The sequence below is a fragment of the Neovison vison genome, chromosome 12 (assembly GCF_020171115.1).
Source record: "Neovison vison isolate M4711 chromosome 12, ASM_NN_V1, whole genome shotgun sequence".
Taxonomy (NCBI): Eukaryota; Metazoa; Chordata; class Mammalia; order Carnivora; family Mustelidae; genus Neogale; species Neogale vison.
In genome coordinates, this window is record NC_058102.1 from 77959406 (window position 1) to 77982753 (window position 23348).

The 23348-nt window shown below is 35.2% G+C and overlaps 1 protein-coding gene across 2 annotated transcripts in view; it reads left to right on the top strand.

Annotated features, from left to right (window-relative positions):
- CNTN1 (contactin 1) overlaps positions 1 to 23348 on the top strand; it is a 357030-nt gene that overhangs the window by 260846 nt on the left and 72836 nt on the right. The window contains exon 18 of one of the 2 annotated variants that reach the window (XM_044227281.1): positions 16455 to 16613. In XM_044227281.1, coding sequence (XP_044083216.1) covers positions 16455 to 16613 — 159 coding nt within the window. Of the gene's footprint in view, positions 1 to 7914; positions 10220 to 16454; positions 16614 to 23348 lie in introns of those variants that run through there. The other variant, XM_044227280.1, reaches the window with a different exon arrangement.

Consider the following 23348-nt stretch of genomic DNA (forward strand, 5'->3'; position numbering starts at 1 on the left):
AAAAGAAGAGTTGAGGTAGTTTTTCAAGGTAGTTTTTCAAGAGGGCCCCATGAAGGGCTCGATCCCGGGACCCTGAGATCATGACCTGAGCCGAAAGCAGAGGCTTAACCCACGGAGCCACCCAGGCGCCCTGTTTTTAGGCTTCTTTAAAAAAATGCGAACTAAGAGAATTGATATAAATGTCCTTTTTGTTACTGTTATAATAAATGTTTTACATCTTAGGTCCCATAAAAACATATTTCATGTTGCTTCATCAAGCAAGCTTTGGCACACATGAAGAGCCTTGTGCGAATGTTCTTTAACAAAAGACATTTCTGGAGAACTTAAGCTCTTCAGCTAGAAGAGTGTCCTTTAGAGGGAAAGGTTTTCCAGGATTTATTCGGCAGCACTTGTGGGAATATTTCTGCAGCTTGCCAAACCTAAATTCTCTTCCATGAGTACACTTTTGGACAACATTCAAAAATGGACCATAAAATTAGGTCACAAAAGCAAGAAATTAGGCTTTGACATCCGTGTTTTACCACTTTCTGTGGTATTTCTGCTGCATTATAAATATTCTTGGCATTGCTACCAGCTATTGGGAAGACCTTCCTAACAACCAGCTGAACAGAATGTTTGCCACTAAAATTGCCAAAATAGAAAATACAATCAAGACTAAACATTTCAGATGCTTCCTCCCCCTTTTTTTATCTTATATGTCATATTAAACAAAATTTCTTTATATAAATCTGAAATTTAGAAAAAAAAGAAAAAAAGATTTTCACTATCTGAAAATTGCTTTTGGTCTGATTTTCAAACCCTAACAAATGCTACATGAAATTTGGAAACATTTTGGAAAGAGAGTAGCTGAAATTAGAACAGGTAGCACAAAAGCTGTACAAATCATTGTATCACAAATCAAGTTTGAACTGTTTCTATCAGAAGCTTATATTCATATTGTTTTATGTAGATTTTTATTTAGATGAGGTGTGTGTGTGTGTGTGTGTGTGTGTGTGAAGCTTTGCACTTTATTCCTAAAGCCAAAATACAGTTGCAGAATGGAAATGGATGTCAGTTAGATGCCATTTTTCTTTGATGTAATCCACTGAAGTTTTTCTTAGCCTAATGACATGGCTACCAGACTCTATTTCTTAAAGAGATCATTTTGGTTGATGACTAACCCAGTTTTAATACCTGTGCTGCGTAACTTAACACAGTCAAGTAAATAATCTGATGCAAGCTGTCAATATACATTTAAGTCTGAAAATATTGCTATATTTTAAATCATCGATGGTTGGCTAGTGGTCTTTTCTACAGGAAATGTATTTATTACTCCCACCTGTTGTGTATTAGCAGAGTTCATATCCAGAGCATACATCTCTCTGCTGTCCAGACAAAATTGGTTCTGATGCATCCATTCAGAAATCATTGTTCCAGGTTAATTATACTCTTTTAAAAATATGGAATTGATTAGCATTTTAAGATAAAAAGGTTTCATTGGTCCTATTATTGTCAAGTCATGCATTAGTTGCATCTTGTGTCCTCCTTACTTCTTCACAATAGCTATACAAAATCTCTGCATTTATGTTCAAGTTTGAATATACAATTTTAAATATAGAATTAATCCCAAGAAGTTATCTAGATAATTCCTATCTCTTCGTTTTGTAAAGTTGGAGTCAGAGTGACTTGCTCCGTATTACCCATGTACTTAGTGATAACCATCTTGGAAACTCTGTCCAGTTTTCTCGCTGTATTAGGCTTCTCCCAGAAAATATGAATAAATAAAGTTGATAGTTAATTTCTAAAACTTCTATAGCTAACACTTTAATACACTTAAACTTTCTGTAGTTAATTTCGTATATAGTACCAGAAAGATTATTAAGTCCATTCTAGAACTGCTGGAACTAAGTAGTAAAACTTACTGCTTGCAGCTTCTGCTCGTCTCTCTTTCCCTTTCCACTGTCTGGCACATGCTAATAGTAGTTACAGGTTTATTTATTTATTTATTTTTTAAATTTTATTTTATTTTTCCGTGTTCCAGTGTTTCCGTGTTTATGCACCAGACCCAGTACTCTATGCAATTATGTGTCCTCCTTAATACCCAGCACCAGGATCACCCATCCCCCCACCTCTGTCCCCTCCAAAACCCTCAGTTTCTTTCTCAGAGTCCACAGTCTCTCATGATTCATCTCCCCCTCGAATTTACCCCAATTCTTGGTGTTTTTCAAAGTGCTGGAACAAACAATCCTAAAATTTGTATGGAACCAGGAAAGTAGTTACAGTTTTAAAACATTGTGGAAAAAGATAAAGCCATAAACAGTTACTAAAAAGAGATTAAATTACTAATTTCTGGATAATTTAGAGTTTGACTTGTATGGCTAACTCAGAGAACTTGAGTATTAGTGAAAGCAAAAGGAAAGAAAGTCTGTCATCGTGTTAAAATTTGTGGAACTTCTAATGTTAAATTGCAATTTAGAGTTCCATGGTATCTGGCATAGATATTCCCATTGTGTTTAAAAAGTCCAAAATTCAAATTGTTATTAAATACACAACTGTGGATTTATATTCAAAATTATTAAGACATGATATGTCGGAATGAATTCAAGAAAACTTTGAAATTAATCAATTTAGTCATAAAATTAGGAAGAACAGACAAAAAAAAACTTCCTGTAGTATACGTACCAAGTTAGACAGGCATACCAATACACACACACCTTACCACCCCCCCCAAATTTCATGGACTTATGTGAAGAGATCCAGAAAAGAGATACATTTATATAGGCAGAAAGATGTGTCCAGATCATCATAGTCAAACCAAAAAGAAGAGTTGAGGTAGTTTTTCAAGTATTTGGGTCAGAAAAACACACATTTACCTCAGATACTTGGATAATTGCCTCTACTTTCCGCTAGCATGGTCCAAGAAAGTTTGCCACAGAGACAGACTAAAGATTCCATCTCATCAGCCCTCGCAGGACTGAGACAGGAAAATGGCCGTTGCTGCCCACACTGGCTGGAACAATGACTGACTGGGCGCCATCCTGGGGTATCTCAACCCCACTTGGCACTAACCCACAGGGATACAGCTATTAATAGTGAATCCTACCCAGAAAGTGAGCCTTCTCCTTTCCATTGAGATCAACACATTAAAAAAGCTGCTGGGGGCAGTTCTCCGTAACTGTTACAGGCATGCTAATGCTGAAATAATCGGCTGGAATGTGTATCTGTTTTTAACAAATACAGAATTTAAAAAGTAGCTTGATTATTTCAAAGTTAGAACTCATTAGTACTTCTATTTTTTAAAGCTTTAGTAAAAATAACAACTTTTCCAATTACTAGTGAAGTTATAAAGTACACCAGTGATTTGAAATTGTATTTATCAATATAAGTTCAATGTAAATGGATGTAAACTCCAGGTAATTTTCAAATAGATCAGCAAAGTACATAATTCATTCAGAATAAGTCGCCTATCTTAAGCTTTGAGATGGGTCCTGAGAATGATCTAGTTTAACAGTTTGTTTTATAAATTCAAAACTTAAAACTGTGAGGATAATAAACTGGTAGATGAGAAACATGATAAATCATACATTAATGTAAATTTAGATTATTTTTTCTCTTTCCTCACTGGAGTACAGGGAGAGAAGTTTCCTTGGAATATTTCTTCTCCTCTTCTTCAATTAATTGCTCGTGCCTCTCCTTGTCTCATAATCAAACTGGTCAGCTTTGGGTAAACTAGAACTTTACCTTTTCTATGCAGTCTGTCTGTATCCATGGCTCCTTTAAAAAATAAGCAGCCAATTTGCTGCTCCTCACTCTGATTCCTGGAGAGAAAGGAGGAGTCTTTTCAGAACTTAATAGCCATGGTAGGCTTTTAGACACTCCACTGCAGTGCTATATTACAGGTTTTCTACATCTGGTGTATTTACCAGTAATGCCATATTCATCTAACAGTGATGCCTGTTATATCTGATTACAATAGCAGTACAGATAGTGCTATCTAAAAGTCTCTATAAGCATAAGTAAATGGCAATTAGTTCATATTTTAAAAGTAATTTCAATTTATATTGGCAAAATATTACATGTTTACAAGTCCAATCTTTCTGCTGTGAAAAGATGTGTATTATGAATATAAAATAAAAAATGAAGATACATAATTATATAATTCAATGTATAATAGAGGACATAATAAAATATTACAGATATATATTATAAAAATGCATATTACATAACATATATTTTATATTTTATACCATACAAAGATAGATAATATTTATTAAAGGCTTATTACTTACCAAGTACCATTTTAAGAGATGGATATAATTATTACCCCCAGTTTACACATAAGAAAGTTAAGTCCAAGTGAGGCTAAGTTACTAGCCCAAGGTCATACAGCTACTAAGTAGAAGAACAAGACTTGATCCAAGCAGTCTGACTCCAGATGTAACATCCAAGCTCATTGTCAGAGCACAAGATAACCAAACACTAATTTTGATATATTTAATGAGATAAAGTAGTCAATGTGGAAAAATTAAAAAGTAGGCCTCTTTCTTCATTGGAAAAAAATATTTATTCTGTAGAAAGTCACAAATGCACATTTTGCTCTTATATTTTTGCCCAGCTGGCCTAATAACAGGGGAAATTATAGTAATTTAAAATGTGTGTATTTTAGCTACTCAACATTGCATAATTTTAATAGCAAAAACAAATATAATACATGGTTTTAAAGCTTAATTTTAAAATGTGCTCTTTAGCTTTAAAATTATTTCATTCAAAATGTTTAAATGTTTTACATTATAATGTATATGCCTATAAGACTTTCATGTAAATTTTATCATGTCATCTTAACAAAATTGCTGTGAGGCAATTACCAGTGTAAGAACTGGTAATCCCACTTCATAAGTAAATTTAACAGGGCAAGAGAAATCATCTTTAGCTCTCATCTTATAAAGTCAGAATGCGGCCAGATACTAGTGCTCCAAATATATTATATTACTTATTTTTCTTACTACTCCTTAATGTTTGATTCCCAAAATATAAAAACCAGATCATACAATTTTTATTTTACATCTGTTTCACTGATGGCATTCAGTTTATTTTATCAAATTAATTGAATTCCCCACCCAAATTACTGTGATACATTGATGATAATTCTAAGTTAGAGAGTAGAGTAACATTTTTAAGTATTTGAAACTAGACTTTGAAATCTTCCCATTGGGGTTCATTTTATCAAACAAAAGAAGACAAAACCACCTTAGCTTCATTGCTGAAAACATGACCAAGGAAAGACTTAATGGTGTAAAATCCCATTTAAGCAGAACAATATTCTTACATATAATTTCTGTGGAATCTGCCATTTCAAGATTCTGGAACATCCAATTCTTTCTTGACAGTGCTTTTGCAGACTGGCTTCCTGTCACCAACATCTGTCTGCCACCAGCCAACCTTACCAGGCCTGTCCTTGAGAGTTTGATTACGTCACAGGTTTTATTTCACACTTAAACAAATGATAACAAAAGAAACTTAAAAAAAAAAAAAAAGGCTTTACTCTCTAAACCAATGATCAGTTTAAGAAGTTGCAGGGAGGAGATTTTAGTGCTTTTGAATTCATGTCACAGAGCTCCTTTACACTACCATCATCCCTGGGATTCATTAAGACATACTCAAAGAGAAAGGAAGAAATGTGAAGAGTGTTCTCTGACTCTCTAGACTCTCCCCGTATCCTATAAACCCAGCCGTACTATTGCTCGCACCCTCCCCACTTCCTCTTGAGGGTGACTAAGATTTCCCTGTTCTTGTGTGACAGAACCCCCCTGTGCTATCTAAAGGTGACTTAGGACATACCATTACAGGAGCACGGCAGTGAGTTCTGTCTTACCTCTGCTACAGCACCTTTCCATTATCACGTTTGGCTGCACAATACACTCACAAGTCAATGCACATTCTGGCGTAAATCCCAAGGCTTTTTTTTCCCCTTAAAAGAGAAACTCTATTTTAATTTCTCATTACCCAATAGTCATAGTTAGTAATGGTTACTCTGTGGACACAAGAGAAGGTGAGGAAGTTGGCTGTGGTTTATGTGTGTTTCCCAGGGTAGCGGGGGAGTGCCAAGTCCTTTGTTGGAAAGTGCAGGTGGACAAGAGTTAACATATTGCAGGGACAACCTTGAATCCACTTCATTTTAGAACAGGAGTCATGGACAGATTTATCAGTAGCAAGCAACTGGTGATACGCCAAGATGTAGTGATCCCTTGTGTGAGGGTCACTCAGTCATCGAGGGTCTGTCATACCGAAGACCACGCGTCCGAGCTTCGGCTCCTGACGGTCTGACTGGCTGTCAACAAACAGAGCTTGAGCAGCTCCACACATTTCTGAGAATTTCTCCAGGAGCAAGGGACCATTAACGACAGGAGTATGTCAGATCTGTCTGATGTTGGTTTTAAACAACTTGGAAGACCACAGTCTGATATGTTCTTGGGTGAGCTGATGGATAAGGTGCCTACATCAAGGAAATGAGACTCCATAGTGCAGCATTTTAGGGAGACTCACTGTGTAACTGTGAGTTGTACCCTCTTGCCAGACTTAAAACATCAGGTTTCAGAGAAGCAAACTCTGGTAATATAGCAGAAACTACTGAAACTACTTAAAGGTGGACGGGGTAGGCATGGATGGAATGATTCCAAAATTATTAATTTCACTTCTCATTGAAAACTTAGAAATCTCATGTGTTTAAAGTGACAGGCGAGTTTGGTGACCTAATGACAAAATTCACAATAAGTAGTCAGCAGAATCCATAGATATCCATAGATATTGTTTTTCATATTTAAATAGCTATCACCAGGGATATAATAGTGTTTATAAAGTGGTTTAACTCTAATAATCAAATTATCCTTAGTTACGGTTAGGGGAAAGAGGCAGATGATCATCTTATGATCTTATTATATCATCCATGATTTTCTCTAATAATATATTTAATATACACAGACAGTCATTAAAAGGTCTATATGGTACAATAGAAAAGGTATGGCTTTTGGCATTAGGCAAACATACCTTGGAAAGCCACTTCAGGGACACCTGGGTGGCTCAGTTGGTTAAGTGTCTGCTTTCAGTTCTTAGGATTCCAGGGTCCTGAGATCGAGTTTCAAATCAGGCTTCCTGCTCAGCAGAGAGCTTACTTCTCCCTCTCCCTCTGCCCCTTGCTTGTGTTCCTTCTCTCACTGTCTCTCTCTGTCATATAAATAAACAAAATCTTAAAAAAAAAAAAAAAAGTCGCTTCACCTACTGATTAAGCTGTGGTTTTAACCTAGTCTGTTCATCATCATAAGCTTCAGATTCCACATTTATGAAAGAGAATAATGATAGTTAGAATCCACACAATGACCATGGAGACTTTTTATAAGTATCTTCCTTTACCTCCTCCTCCTGTGCTATTATTGTATATATATATATATATATATGCAATAAATAAATAAATAAATAAATACCATATTACTCATAACACAAGTTCCTGTGACATCCCTTTCCTAAACACTGATTATTTTTTTTGGAATCATTGCTAAATTTACCCTCTGTATTTTTTTCTTAGTTAGAAGCCTTTAAGCATATGTTTGAGTACGTAGACTTACACCATATGGCATGAAATTAGAAGTGGTCTAGTGTTTGTTTGTTTGTTTAAGGTGGGTGGGGTGGAGGGATCCAGGTGGAGCTCCTGCTGTTTAGAAAGGCAGTCACTTACTGGGGACGGGAGGTTGGATTGGGCCAGAGCTTGTCACTTTAGCCTTTTTCTTTTGGACTCCCATCTCCAGTGTCTAGGAGATGTTTTTCTTTGCTCTTATTTCAACTTCCCCATCAAGGACTCATGGCAAATCCCCAAAATACATGGCTTCCTGCCCCTACCTGGGCATCCACACTGCCCCTTCAGCCTGATCTTTCCTCTTGCAGGTAAAAACAGAAAAGATGGAGAGAAAAACATGGTGGATCATTTTCTCCCCGTCTGTGCAAGCCTGCCTCCAACCTGGTGATCGTTGACACTCACCATTTGTGTGAAAGCCTTTTTTTTTTCCTTTTTTAACGTATTACACTAGATTTTTACTAATTAACTCAATCTTGTAGTCTCTGCAGCTTTCCCTTCCAATCTAGTTCTTAGAGGATTTTCCCCTTTGAAACTTCTAAACATACTTCTGAGCAGAAAGATATTTTAAAATATAATTATATAGCTTCTCTAATATGAAAAATGGCTAGTGAACTAACCTAGTGCATCTTATAATGGCCAAGTGAAATTTCTGTGTTTTCATGTCCTGTTTTTCTTTGAAATTACGTATCTCAGAAATTAGCTCATTATCTGAAAAAAAATATGAAGAACTGGTGAATTATAATACAGGAGTATTGCCATTAAATGGACTGTGTGATTTAGCCAAGCAGGTAATGAACAGTATTGTCAAATTCACTACGGAGTCATCTTAATTAGGATACATGCTAAGGGGCATTACTCCAGTAGTCTTTTGTATCCTGTATATATTCTTTGATTAGAATGGATGAAAAGCAGCAATAAACAACTCAAGACTGTCCATGGCTCTGTAGGGTTTTTGGAAGAATTCCTAGGATTGGGAAGTGAAAATGGACAGCATGTGGAGAAAATTGTCATCTCTGTAGCAAGGTTTAAGTGAAGATACCAAGCCATTAACAACATGCATGCATATTTAATTTTATTAACTCCTACTGTCAGCCTTCTTGGATCTTTAATTTGGGCAGGAAGTTGGAGACTTTTACTGGAAGCACTTGTGCAGAAGTGAAGGATAAAAAGGAAGTGTATATAATTTTTTCTAGAACTGCTTAAATTTCATTGTTTGAAAATACTTTCACTTTCCCCCTTTGGGCAAAGAGATATGCTTAAAATTCTTGTTGTTTCACCAGAAATAGTTTTGCTCTTAAACAGGTTTCTATTTAGGTATAGGGTATTATATGAACTTCTCATTTAGTAACTCAAGCAACTCCATCTGTTGTTGGAAGAACTCTCAGGAAAGCTTTGAGGGATATGGATATGACTCCTAAATACATATGTAGTGTTCTTTTTAAAATAATTCATTAGTCATCATAAAGGAATAAGTGTCTCTGGCTCAAGATGTTGCTTAATTTCCATCTTTTTAATTTTTTAAAATTTTCTCATCTCAGTCATTGTCACAGATGGAACTGTCTTAGAGTTTAGAGATCCAGATCAATTGCCATGTTCCTAAGATATTTAAAATTAATTTTAGATTCTCATGGACCTATAAATATTATCTTGGAAATATGTGCATGAATCATTATTGTGGGCATCTTCTTCCATAGTTCATAACTAAAAGTATACCACCAAGACCACATGAGGATATAGTTTTGAAAAGAATTTAAAAATTAGGAAGGAAATCACATGACAAGTATGCCTTTCCTGGAGCCAGGAAAGGGAGAATATTCTTGTTTAAATAAACTGCATTGATGACAAGTAGAGAGTCTACAAATTCATTGCTCTTCTTTTCACCTTATTCTCATTACTAATGGATCTAAGCTCACTTTTATAAATGTTAGAGGTTAAAAAATTACCATACTATTAAATGGTAGGGATATTTACTTTTCAGCGTCATCCTGGGACAGCTTTAAACATTGACAAAACCACATAACACTGAACTGTATTTCAAAACCACATAACACTGAACTGTATTTCATAACCTTATGGTAGAGCCATTGTCTTAACTAATTTTGAGAATAGAAATAGGTCTATAACAATAAAGGGACTTCAGCTGACATATTCTAGTAGAGAAGAAGTTGCCTGTCCTAATATAACTCATGTTCTTTCAGTAATGCCATTTTAAGATTATTTTGTTTTAAAAGAGGAGATAATTTGTTCTGAAAAATTTTTGTTTCCTTAACATTCAAACTCTTCATTAAAATTTGCTATTTTATTAAAAATAAACAATGAACCACAGAATATTTGCATGTGGTGTTTGCTTTAATTACTTACTGGAAAGAGAATGATACTAGATATCTTTCATGCTTGCGGCTGCTCTGGAACGTGAAGGTTTCTATTAAATGTATGTGGCATGTGGAAGGGAGTCCCAAAAAGACCAAGAGCTTTTGGGTCCAATTGTTTAGAAATCAGGGTTTAAGAGGAAGAAAGTACATTTGTATTTAGTGTTGCCTAAGTATTAGCATAGGCTCAAGTGATGCCTGGGCTGTTGTCATGCCTGCTATGCCTCTTGTTTAATTCTGGAGGCTCTCAAATCTTCTATCCCATTTGACTTATCAGAATGTCAATTACTGACTGAGAAAATATGGTCAGACTATAGTGTGAGAATAATCATTTTGAAAGTATTTTTTTTGCTATTTTTCCTCTTTTTCATTGAATGTTACTACATTCCTAAAGAAGAAATGACAGAAATGGTAAATAATTGTGTTCTTGCCCATTTTTTCCTCTGGTTACTTTACATATGAATAAGAGCTGAGTGGAAATCACATCTGTATTTTGTTCATATGTAGATATTTTTTCCTAAAGACACTGGCAAAATTCAGGAAAGAGTAACAAATGCCTTTAGGGTGATCAAGAAAAATTGGGAATATACTAAGTATGAATTTATAGCTGGGTAATATGTTTATCTTCATTTATCTGAGTTAAGAGATCAAGCAAAGATTTAAAAAGTTATGGCCAATGTATTACCATTTTTGTCATTTTTCTACAGTATACAACTGTGCCTAAGAATTCATATGATTCCCAATAAGAAAGGTCTCCAATGGAAAGCTCAGTACCATTTTTTAATTTGACTCTGATAATGCCATTTTAAATAATTGTACTGAAGTTATTGAAAAATTGGTCTCCTAGCAAATTGGTTGGGTTTACATCCTAGCTTTGTCATTTGCTAGTTGGATGACTATGGTCATTTAATCTATCCATGTCTCTGTTTCCTCATCTGTGAAATAGGGAAAATAATGGCACCTACATCATTAGGTTATTGGTAAGAATTATGAAAGATTTGGCAATTACTTCAATATGATAAGGACTAAGAAAAATATTTTTATTAAAATATACAATATGAAATTTTTACTCACTGGGGCACCTGGGTGGTTCAGTCAGTTAAAAATCTGACTTTAGTTCATGCCATGATCCCAACGTCCTGGTATCAAGCTCTACATTAGGCTCTCTGCTCAGCGGGGAGCCTGCTTCTCCTTTTCCCTCTGCCTGCTTCTCTCTTCCTCTCTCTCTTTCTCTGACAAATAAATAAATAAATAAATAAATTTTAAAAGATTTATTCAATAACATTTTATGTCATGTAAATTTGGTGTTGTTATGAATTCTTGTTTAAAAATTATAGACAAGTCCAGGAAAACAACAGGGTAAACTTGTCAGTGTTCAGGTAGTTCTTTGGAGGTCTTTTGTAGACAGGCACAATTAGGCAGCCAGATCTAACTTTCAAATGGGCTCTTTCTCATTTCATGTGGGTTATTCTGGGAAACCCAGTCTCTTGTCCTGATTCATTCTGCACTCTGTTGTAGACTAGTCGTGTGATTCTGGCCATGGCCCTTCTAGATTTCAGCATCCTTTGGTAAATGTGCAGATAGTGGCTTACGTGAGCTCTAAAATGTATGTGATCTATATTACATATTGAATTTGCCTGCAATCAATAATTTCATAGTTAAACCATTGAGAAGTTAGAGAAATTTAGGGAAAGAATATAGATGTTACAAACTGACGCTGCATTGAACCATAGATGATAGGGGACCATTCTGGCTATATCTACAGTCTTTCAGTAGGCTTAAAAAAAAAAAAAAGATAGAAACAAATTTCAGTAATTGTAGACTCCTGCCTGACTTTGAAGAACCTACAATGTAGAAACAGAACACTAACAAGGACCTTGGTAGACCGCTAATTATGCCCTGTAGGTGAGATTTTATGGAGCTTTCTCAACAAGCAAATCTCTGAGAAGGATATTTTAAGCCAGAGGGAAAAAACATAGTAAGTGAAAAACAAGAACAGTAAGAGAGAGGGTAATGTAACTAGCAAAGGAAGAGTATAGTGGCAGCCTCTATGGGGAGAAGTATAGAAACGTAGCTCTTGGAAAGATAGTGATAGAGCACTATGATTGTGATAGGAAAAAGAGGTGCAGAGTATCAACACTGAAGTTCGTACTATTAATTCTAGAAAAGGAGAATTTGGTCAGACTATCTTTACAAAAAACAAAAACAGGAAGTATGCTTTAAATAGCTTTGTTTCTCCTCCCCTGAATCTTTCTCATTTTTTCCCTCATTTCCTTCTCTTTCCAGCTTCCTACATTTTTAAAATTATTTTTATTAACATCGGATGTATTATTTGCCCCAGGGGTATAGGTCTGTGAATCATCAGGCTTACCCATTTCACGGCACTCACCATAGCACATACCCTTGCCAATGTCAATGGTAGTGAGAAAAATCAAAAGAAAACTTTTGTCAGCACTAGTCAGAGAAATATCCCTCTGTTTCTCCATACCCCCACCTGCAATTTTTAGTGATTAAAAACAAAAGAATGAAAGAAAATGGAAGGCTAAAATAACTTCTAATCAAATGTATCCAGACATTTAAAACTCATGTCAAATTCCAAAGGTCCTTTTTTATCTAACCAATGTCTCTGTTTCATTATAATTAAAATTTGGTATAAATAACATTCTTAGGAACCATTAGCTATCTGTCTGAGGACGACCTAAGAAAAAGGAAACACATATTAATAGAGTAATAATGAAATAAGCTGGATGAAACAGTCTATTTGCTTACATTTTTCCTGGCTTCAATTCTTATAGGTTTCTTGGGAGTGTTTGTACCACAGTAGGAGTTTAAAGAGAGGGAGAGAGGAGGCAGAAAAAAAGAGAAAAAGAGGGAAAGAGGAGGCAGAGAAAAAGAAAGAGCAAGAAAGAAAGAAGATAAAGAGAGAAAGGCAGAAAGGGAGGGAGGAAAGAATAAGAAACTCTTAGAGTCAGAATGCATATTGCTTTTTTTTCCCCATTGATGAAGAATTACCAAGGGTGACCAGTTCCTAATGCCTTTTTGTGTGTGTGCTGAGGAACAAGTAGTTGCATTATTTTATTTTCTACCATAACACTTTTTTCTCCATTTTGAACAGAAAAATTGAACAAGCATTATGAGCTACACTGCTTTCAAAATCCTCCTAGAGACAGTACAGGACAGGCCCTGAGTTGAACTACCAGGCTGTGCAAGTTTGTCTGTTTAGTACCACTTTTCTGTTTTTTGCTACATCCTGATTTCTTAGTGCAAATGAAGGGACTTCACATTCCCAATTTTTCCTCACCTTCAACAAATTGATCAGAAAACACTTTATTTTTTGGTCAGAACAAGTGGTAAATGAACAATCAGACAAACAGATCTCTCCCAATTATTAACAAATACTAATAATTACTCCTGGGCTCAGATGCCCAGAAATCTCTTGCAGGAATAACAATAATACTTTCAGTAGCTAAAGTTTACTGAAAGCTTTCTACCACTACATTCTTTAGAGATACTGTTTCAATCCTAAAAAACAATTCTATATGATCATTTTTTTTAAGATTTTATTTATTTACTTGACAGACAGAGATCACAAGCAGGCAGAGAGGCAGGCAGAGAGAGAGGAGGAAGCAGGCTCCCTGCTGAGCAGAAAGCCCGATGTGGGGCTCGATCCCAGGACCCTGAGATCATGACCTGAGCCGAAGGCAGAGGCTTTAACCCACTGAGCCACCCAGGCACCCCTATGATCAATTTTTTAAAACATTTTATTCATTTTTTTTAAGATTTTAATTTATTTATTTGACAGAGATCAAAAGTAGGCAGAGAGAGGGAGGAGGAAGCAGGCTCCCCGCTAAGCAGAGAGCCCGATGTAGGGCTCTATCCCAGAACCGTGGGATCATGATCTAAGCTGAAGGCAGAGGCTTTAACCCACTGAGCCACCCAGGCACCGCTATATGATCAATTTTTATTACTCACATTTTACAGATAAGAAAATGGAAACTTAATACACTTGAAAAACTTGCCCAAGATGAATCAGGCCTCAGAATTTTAAGTCAAGCCTATTTTCAACTCTAATATCTTCTGCCTTTTATAGTATTTTTCTCTCAGGTATTTCCCAGGAGCTGTTTGGAGTCATTACTAGATTGATAGGCCTACTCCACATTACTAAGTAACATTGCCACACCAGGGTTTGGAGGATATCAGCAAACACTTTTCCATTTGTTCTCGTATCTCTTTATCCTGTTAGTCAAGGCAAATGGAAGAAAGGAGCTTGTATTGTGGAAGGAGGGAGCATGTATGTTTATAGAACTATCTGAAGTTCAATTGTGATAAATTCATTTATGTACTCACCAAAATACTTATTAAGAACCCGTTAGAGGCCAGGCGTATATCAAAGGGAAAAAAGAGACAAAGGAAATTACAGTGTTTTGCTCAACAATGTGACTCTTCCCTGAATGGATGACTGAGTGAAATTATTATGCATATAGTATTCCAACCAATATGTTCATAACATTAAACTCTAGTCTGACCTTTTAAAATAGTACTCATTTGCCACTCCAAGAACTTCACAGAGTAACAGCAGGCAAATAATTTACACTTGCATGGTTAAAACCTAACCTATGGCACTTTTGTCCTAAACTCCCTTTAACATTTTCTTCATTCCTTTGTGCTCAGAAAAAGTATCTGAATGCATGACTGTCTCTTCCTTTTAAAAATAATTTCCTTTATTTTTCACCTCTATTTTTAAATTTTAATACTCTGAAATATTCAATTTAGTCATTAACTTGGGATGATGCTTTATGTGAAGTAATGAAGTAATGAAAAATGCAGTTTTTTTCTCCTTGAATATTGCATGTGTTCTATATTACTTATGTGTCTATTTTCATTTATTCTGGATGATGTATTTTTTACTTTTAATTAACATCAAGAAGTATAAGTACACTATTACAAATTATACATTTTTAAAAATTTATTTATCTTTCTATTTATATGTTATATACCTCCAAATAATAAAATTTACTACCATCAATAGGCTGTGTCTTGTGTTATTTTAGTATTAGCAGTAACAGAGTTGTGTGACTCTACCTACACCTTTTCCCCCTCGGGACCAACCATAAGGCAACTGTCTATACCTTTGCAAAGACCAAAACACAGTTGGAGGGGAAAAAAGCCATGATGCCGTGTAGGCTGAACATCTGATTTGATCGTTAGATAGTAAGGCATTTATTTTTAGCTAAAAGAAAAAAAAAACAACAAATGTCCTATTTAGTACTACATATTCAATATGAAAAACTAAAGATATCATTTTAACAAAGTTGTAATTATATTTAATACGCCTAATTAAATTGGGGATGGACCCTTTCTGGTGTAAAGAAAACAAGTGATAGTATTTTCTGACATGTCTTTTAAAGGATGTCTCTATTAACTGGGAAACTTCTTTAGCATTGTAAGCAGTGGATGCCACTGTACCACTTAAAGCACATTTTTTTCTTCTTGAAAACAAGAAACTGTGATGCCAAGTATAAATATCTCATATGCCTTTATCGTGGCATTTATTGCTTCCAATTATAGTTATTTATTTTCTGGTCCATTTCATCCTTTTCAAGACAAAGAGCTCTTCAAATCCCAAAAGTTATGTCTCATTTTTCTTTTTATTTCTACCATCAGGTACAATGCTCTCTCATTGAATAATATTGATGCTGAGTTAGGAAACGTCTATGAAAACATATTTTTAACATTGTTTTATGTTCTGCAACACATTATTTTCTGTCCTAAGGCTCTTCAATATATTATTTGATGGTTCAGAACATTTCTGGTATACCTCGAGTTGACAATGTTTTCTATATTTTATAGAGGTAGAAATGTTTCTTTTAATATCATTTATCCCTGTTACTATAACTGACATGAAATATATCATTCAAAATGATACATACAATCATTCCCAGATTATATGTATTTTCTACTCCAAGTAAAATAAATTACCTATAACCATCGAGGGATATAAAAAAGCATTTGTTCCATTTGTGGGAGGCACAGTGAAGTATGTGACTAACTATTCTCGTATCTGGACTGAATTGTGCTACCATATCTGATTTATGCATTCGGCAAGCATTTATTAAACCACACTGTGCCACAATCTGCTAGGTCCTGTTAATGCCAATTACATTTTATAAGTCAAAGATTTTCATGCATATCCATTTTATGAGCCAAAGTTGTCATATGTATCTTGAATAATAATGCCATTTTTAAATGATAGTATTTATCTCTTTACTTAAAAAGAGATACCATGAAATCATTTAGTGAAGACCATAAAGACTCTTATTATCACCTCTTATAGTTTATATTTAAAAGGAACATGGTAACAGTGATCATGTTGTATAAATGTTCTTTAGATTAATTTCAAAGAGGATGCTTTGTATTCTAATGTGCACTTAATTCACTAATTGAGATTCACTGATTCATTACCAAAATTCTCATTCCAGGCCCTCCAGGCCCTCCAGGCGGTCTACGAATAGAAGATATCCGAGCCACTTCTGTGGCTCTTACGTGGAGCCGTGGTTCAGACAATCATAGTCCTATATCTAAATATACCATTCAGACCAAGACTATTCTTTCGGATGACTGGAAAGATGCAAAGACGGGTGAGTTTCATTTGTCTGATTAATCTGCGCAGATTTTTAAATGAATTCTTTTATCAAAAATGAGTATCTGGACTTCTTAAGGATTTCATCCTCTACCTTAAAGTGCTTTTCTATTTTTAGACTTTTTTTTTTTTAAGTATTCCAGTGTATTAGTAGTGAAGGAAACCACAAGGAATTTAGATGTTTTAAAACTTCAGGGGAAGAAGCAGCAGGTCTGTATCTATAATGGGAAAGCAAAGAGAGGCCTCCTGGCTTTCTAATTTGAGCTCTGTACAATTCTAAGATTTATTAGGGGAAAAAAAAAACTTCAGGAAATCTTCTCTTTTTGGCAAATGACATCTATAGCTTATTATTTATTACCATCTCCTTTTTTTTTACAATTATACAGGTATTATAATTCTGCATTTTTAAAAAGCCACTTTAATTATAAATATTAATTTAAGCACCCAGTTCTTATTACTGTAACCCTTACTTTCAAAAACTGATCTTACCTGCTTTAAATCTCCTCAAAATAGATCGTCAAGGAAGTTTTGATTTTAATTTTTTTTATATTAAGATATTCTAAAATTTGATCAGGAAAAAAACAAATGAGTAAGTGAGTGCCTTCCTGTGTCTGTAATTATTACCATTTTCCTTTGTCATAACTAGCCTATAACATCATATAGCAGTTTATCTTTTATAACATCAAAGAAGATAGGTGATCCTTTTGATAAAATAACCCACTTCTGTTTGTCATTTTGAGATTATTTTTAAACAAGCTTATAGTTCCTTGAGTTTCTTTTAGATACATAATGAAGACATATAAATATGTGCTCAGTTGTCACCAGAGGGGAGAAAAAAAAGACAAAAGTGAATAAAATGTTTATGGTTTTTATTTTTTTAAAGATTTTATTTATTTATTTATTTGAGAGAGAGAGAGAGAGTGCAATTATGCAGAGTGGTAGACAGAGGGAGAGGGAGAAGCAGGCTCCCCGCTGAGCACGGAGCCAGGTGTGGGATTTGATCCCGGGATCCTGGAATCAAGACCTTAGCCAAAGGCAGCAGCTTATAATTGACTTAGTCACCCAAGTGCCCCTATTTATGCTTTTTAAAAAATGAAAAAGGATTAATCCCAGCATATCCCAAAACTGCTCTCATTTTTGCTGTGTTTTAAGGTAATGGGGTTTATTTGTATTGATCACTGAAAGGTTTTAATTTAGATTTCGTTTTCATGGAAAATGAACCAAATATAAACTTGAAGCCTATTATGAGGGCTTACATATATTCCAGTATTAATTGACTCTCTACATAAGTGTATAAAATACACATGAGTTAGAAATAGGTAAAATATTTCTATTATATTATATTGGTGAGTGTAAGAGTTATTATCTATAAATATGCTTGGCAAAACAGACCATTTGAAAATTTACCTAAAAAAGCCATTTAGATGTTTGACAAACCTAAAGGGTGGGAAGTTTCTATTTCTCTGAAGACAATGAAAATGAATGATAATGATCAATCTATAAATAACATTGGATATCTAAACAAATTGACACTGATTATAGATACTAGAGAACAAAATGTGATAAACACATTTAAAATTTTTCTTTGCTTTGATAAAGGAATAATAATTGTAATCATTTCCATTAATTATGTAATATATGCTTACTGGTAGCTCAATTAAATATACTTCTCATTAAAATATACATTATATGGCACCTGGATGGCTCAGGTCGTGATCCTGGGATTCCAGGATCAAGTCCTGCATCAGGCTCCCTGCTCAGCAGAGATCCTGCTTCTCCTTCTAATAATACTACCACTTCTCATGCTCTTTTTCTCTCTCTTTCTTTCTGAAATGAACACATTTTAAAAATCATAAATAAATACATATATATTCCACTGGAAAGTAATTCCATGAGGATGAAGATTTTTTAAAGATTTTATTTATTTATTTGACAGAGAGACACATCAAGAGAGGGAACACAAGCAGGGGGAGTGGGAGAGGAAGAAGCAGGCCTCCTGCTGAGCAGGGAGCCCAATGGATGCAGGGCTCTAACCCAGGACCCTGGGATCAGGACCCAAGCCAAAGGCAGACGCTTAACCACAAGCCACCCAGGCGCCCCGAGGATGGAGATTTTGTTTTATTCACTACTCTATCCCTAGCTCCTAGATCAGGGCCGTTAATGCTCATTTATTAAACACATATTCATTGAGCCTCCATTGTATGCCAGAACCAGTCCTGGATGCTGGATATACACCTGACCATCCATAAACAAAACAGAGAGAAGAAACACACACACACACACACACACACACCAACGAATCCTGCCCTTGAAGCATTTACATTCCAGTATAAAGATGATGATGAACAAATAATGAATCACTGAACTCTACCTCTGAAACTAATAATACACTATATGTTAATTGAATTTAAATAAGATAAAATTTAAAAAAGAAAAGAAGAAAAATAAATAAAATGTGTAGTAAGTCTTTTGGTGATTAGTGCTAAAGAGAAACATTAGAGAAGTAGAATTAGGCTGCAGGAATTGCATTTTAGAAAGGGTGCTCCTGGGCGCCTGGGTGGCTCAGCAGGTTAAAGCCTCTGCCTTTGGCTCAGGTCATGGTCCCAGGGTCCTGGGATCGAGCCCCACATCGGGCTCTCTGCTCCGCAGGGAGCTTGCTTCCTCCTCTCTCTCTGCCTGCCTCTCTGCCTACTTGTGATCTCTGTCAAATAAATAAATAAAATCTTAAAAAAAAAAAAAAGTGTGCTTCTGGGGCATCTGGGTGGCTCAGTGGGTTAAAGCTCTGCCTTTGTCTCAGGTCATGATCCCAGGACCCTGGGATTGAGCCCCACATGGGGTTCTCTGCTCAGCAGGGAGTCGGCTTCTCCCTTTTCTCTCTGCCTGCCTCTCTGCCTACTTGTGATCTCTGTCAAATAAATAAATAAAATCTTTAAAAAAAAAAAAAAAAAAAAGGAAGTGTGCTTCTGATATTAGTATAGTCATCCCAACTTTGTCATGGCTCCTGTTCACATATTGTATCTTTTTCAGCCTATTTGTATCTTTGAATCTAAAGTATGTTTTCTGTTGAAATGTATAGTTGCACCTTATTTTTTAATCCAGTCTTACAACCACTGCTTTTAGATTGGATTCTTTAATTCATTAACATTTAGAATTATTATTTTTATAGTTGGATTTATATCTGCCATTATATTTTTTTCCAATTTTTAATTTTTAAAATTTTTTATGTAAATTCCAGTTAGTTGACATACAGTATAATATTAGTTTCAGGTGTACAATGTAGTGATTCAGCACTTCCATACATCACCTGTGCTCATCATGATGAAAGCACTCCTTAATCCCTACCACCTATTTCACCCATCCCCCGACCTAGCTCCCCTGTGGTAACCATCCATTGTATTTTTGCTTACTAAATGTTTTACTTGTTTTTGTTCCTTTATTCCTCCTTTATTGTTTTCTTTTGGATTAAGTGAATATTTTCTAGTGTAATATTTTAATATTAAAAAATGTATATATATATAGTTAATGGTTACTATATATATTATACATAAAATGAATTTTAAATATATATTTATTTATTTGATGGTTACTCCTGCATTTGCCAGATATGTATGGACTTCTTAGAATATAATTAATATTTTAGTAACTTAATTTCAGTGAGATATAGAAATGTTACTCCTAGGGACGCCTGGGTGGCTCGGTTGGTTGGACGACTGCCTTCGGCTCAGGGCGTGATCCTGGAGTCCCGGGATCGAGTCCCGCATCGGGCTCCCAGCTCCATGGGGAGTCTGCTTCTCTCTAACCTTCTCCTCGATCATGTTCTCTCTCACTGTGTCGCTCTCAAATAAATAAATAAAATCTTTAAAAAAAAATTAAAAAAAAAAAAAAAAGAAATGTTACTCCTAGATAGCTCTTTTGCATCTTATCTCTTCTTTTGTGGTATGTGTCATTTTTATACATATTACATATATATATTATAAACCTGTTACTCTTCTGTTAATGTCTTCTGAAGAAGCTATAAGAAGAAAGGAAAGCAAGTACATATTTATAGATGTTCCTATATTAACCTTTTTCTTTACCATTTTTGGTCCTCCTTATTTGTTCCTGTGAATTTGAGTTATCATCTTTACTCTAATACAGTTTTGCTTTTATCTGTCTGCTTAGATATTATCAAATATTCTACATTTCTATATGCTGTAAGCCCAATAAATTTTTTATTTTATACATAAAATACATGTAAAAATAATTTTATGTATAAAAATCATGAGGCAGAGTAAAATGATAGTTGATATCAGCCACCAAATTTTGTAGTTCATTATGCAAATAGCAGTAGTGGATGATAAGATGTGCAGGGGTTTGTAGGTCCTATAAGGAGTTTTTAAACAAAGGAACAGTAATCTGACTTCTAATTTGAAGGGGGGAAAAATCACTCACTAATGTATGGAGAATGAATTTCTGGAGGGTCAAAATGAGAAACATGGAGAACAGTTGGAGCCTATGGCAGGTGAAAGATGTCCAGGTGGGAGATGTCACTGGCTGGGACTACTGGCTGGCATAGCAGTGGGAATGGAGAGGAGTGGGTGAGTTTGAGCTGTATTTTTGAAGGGAAAACAGAACTTTATAACAAATCAGGTATGGAGATTGAGGGAAAGGGCAGAATTGAGGATGATTCATGGGATTTTGGCTCTAACATCTGGGTAGAATATAGAAACACTTACTGGAGAAAGAAGAGAGATTAAGTGCAAGTGAGGACTTAGTTCCTTTTTGGAATGGGTTCTCCATTTTTTAATTTCAACTGAATTTCCATCTAGTATAATTTTCCTAAGAAAACTTTTAAATGGTTCTGAGTGTTCGGGTTGCTGGAGTCCAAAACCTTCAGCCCTTGTATATTAGATATCTTTCATTTCATATTTGTAATAATTTTTTAATATAAGTTCTAAGTTGTTTTTGAGCATTTTAAAAAATATTATTTCTTCATCTTTTTGCTTTCATTGTTTCTGATAAGAAGTCAATTATTGTTTTTACCTTCTATTCCTACATTTATTTAATGTGTCCATTTCTCTAGCTGCTTTCAAGATTTCTTTTCATTTTTGCTTCTCATCTTGATGAAAATATATTTATCCTGATGGGGGTTTCCTGGCAAGTTGGACCTTTGAACTGATATCTTCCTCAACTTTGGAAATTCTCTGCCATTGTATCTTCATATTTCTTCTGTCTCATTCTCTTTCTCTTCTTGGTCTCTATTGCCATGCATGTTAGATTGTTTGATGTGTTCCACGGATCATGGCTATTGCGTATGTGTATTTCTGTTTGGGTAGTGTCTAATGACCTGTTTTCACTTTCATAGATTCTTTTCTCCACTACATTCAGTTTGCTGAAAATCTCATTAAATGATTTTGATTTTGTGTTTCTTTCTATTTCCAGGATTTTTGTTTGTTTGTTCTAACAGTAGGTTCCTTTTAATATTGTTTACATGGTATTCCATAAAAATTTCTTATTTATTTATACAAGTTGTGCATCTTTCCCACTTGATACTTTTACATATTTATAGTAGTTATTCTGTAATCCCTGTCTGATCATTTAACACCTGGGCCATCTTTAAGTCTGGCTCTATTGACTTTTTTTTTCCTTTGTTAAAAACAATTCGCATTTCTTTGTTTTCTCATGTCCTGATAATGTTTTTATATACATTGTGTAAAAAAGAATAGTAGAGCCTAAATTGGATATTACTTATGCCCAGGAAAATGCATGTCATTTTGTCAATATAATCTGTAGTTGAAGTGATCTGAGCTTTGCGGTTAGATTCAGTTCAGTAGAGGCTGAGTAAATTTGAGTGCAAGATCAAAACCATCTTACATCTGTAAGTTTTCCAGCCTCACCATCAGACTTCAGCTTGCTCTTCTAGCCTGGCTCTCAGGGAGGGTTCGTTCTTTCAGCTTCCCTTCTTTTGCCCCAGACAGCTGCTGTCTGATAACTAGTCTAAAACCCAGAGTTCTTGGGAGTGGGAGATGTTCTCAGTTCTCCTGTGTTCAGTCAGACTTCAGCAGACCCAAAGCACTCGTCTTTCTCAGGGGAAGCCAGTCTGTCTTTGCTGTCCTGCCACTCACCTAGCCACGCATGCTCACATGCTTATTCAGTAGAAGGTCTGGAGTGCATGAAGCAGGATCTCCATTTTCCTGCTTTGCTCTGAGACTTGAGCAGATCTGCGATGTCTGTGCCTCAGAGAGAGGTCTCTCTTGGCTCTCTTGTCTTGTCCGCAACTTTTTTGAGTACTCTTGGTGAAGTCCTACCAGAAAGAATTGGCTCATGTGTACAGATGCTCCTTGATTTGGGGGTTCCCGGGGAATTCAATGCAGCCATGACAACCTATACTTTGTCTTTAAATATCTGTGAGAAGTTTAAGTGTTTTCTTCTTATGAACATGAATGATTATTTCCTCCTCTCCCCATTGCTCTACCTATGATGAATTTAGTTCATTAGATCTCTTCACAAACTCAGCTCTCTGACAGGCTTTGAAAAATGATTATTTTGTAGATTGCCTTACCTGTTCTTTTTATTAGTTATGTAAGTAAAGTTCTCTTGTGTCAGTATCCTAAGTGGAAGTGAAAAATACTTTTTGCAATAAATGCAATCTTTATTTCTAGTGGTGTCTACTATAAATGGAAAGTGTGGAACTAAACTCCTTTTTATGAAGGTAATTATTTAAGGTGTTCAATAAATATTTTTCAAAAGATAT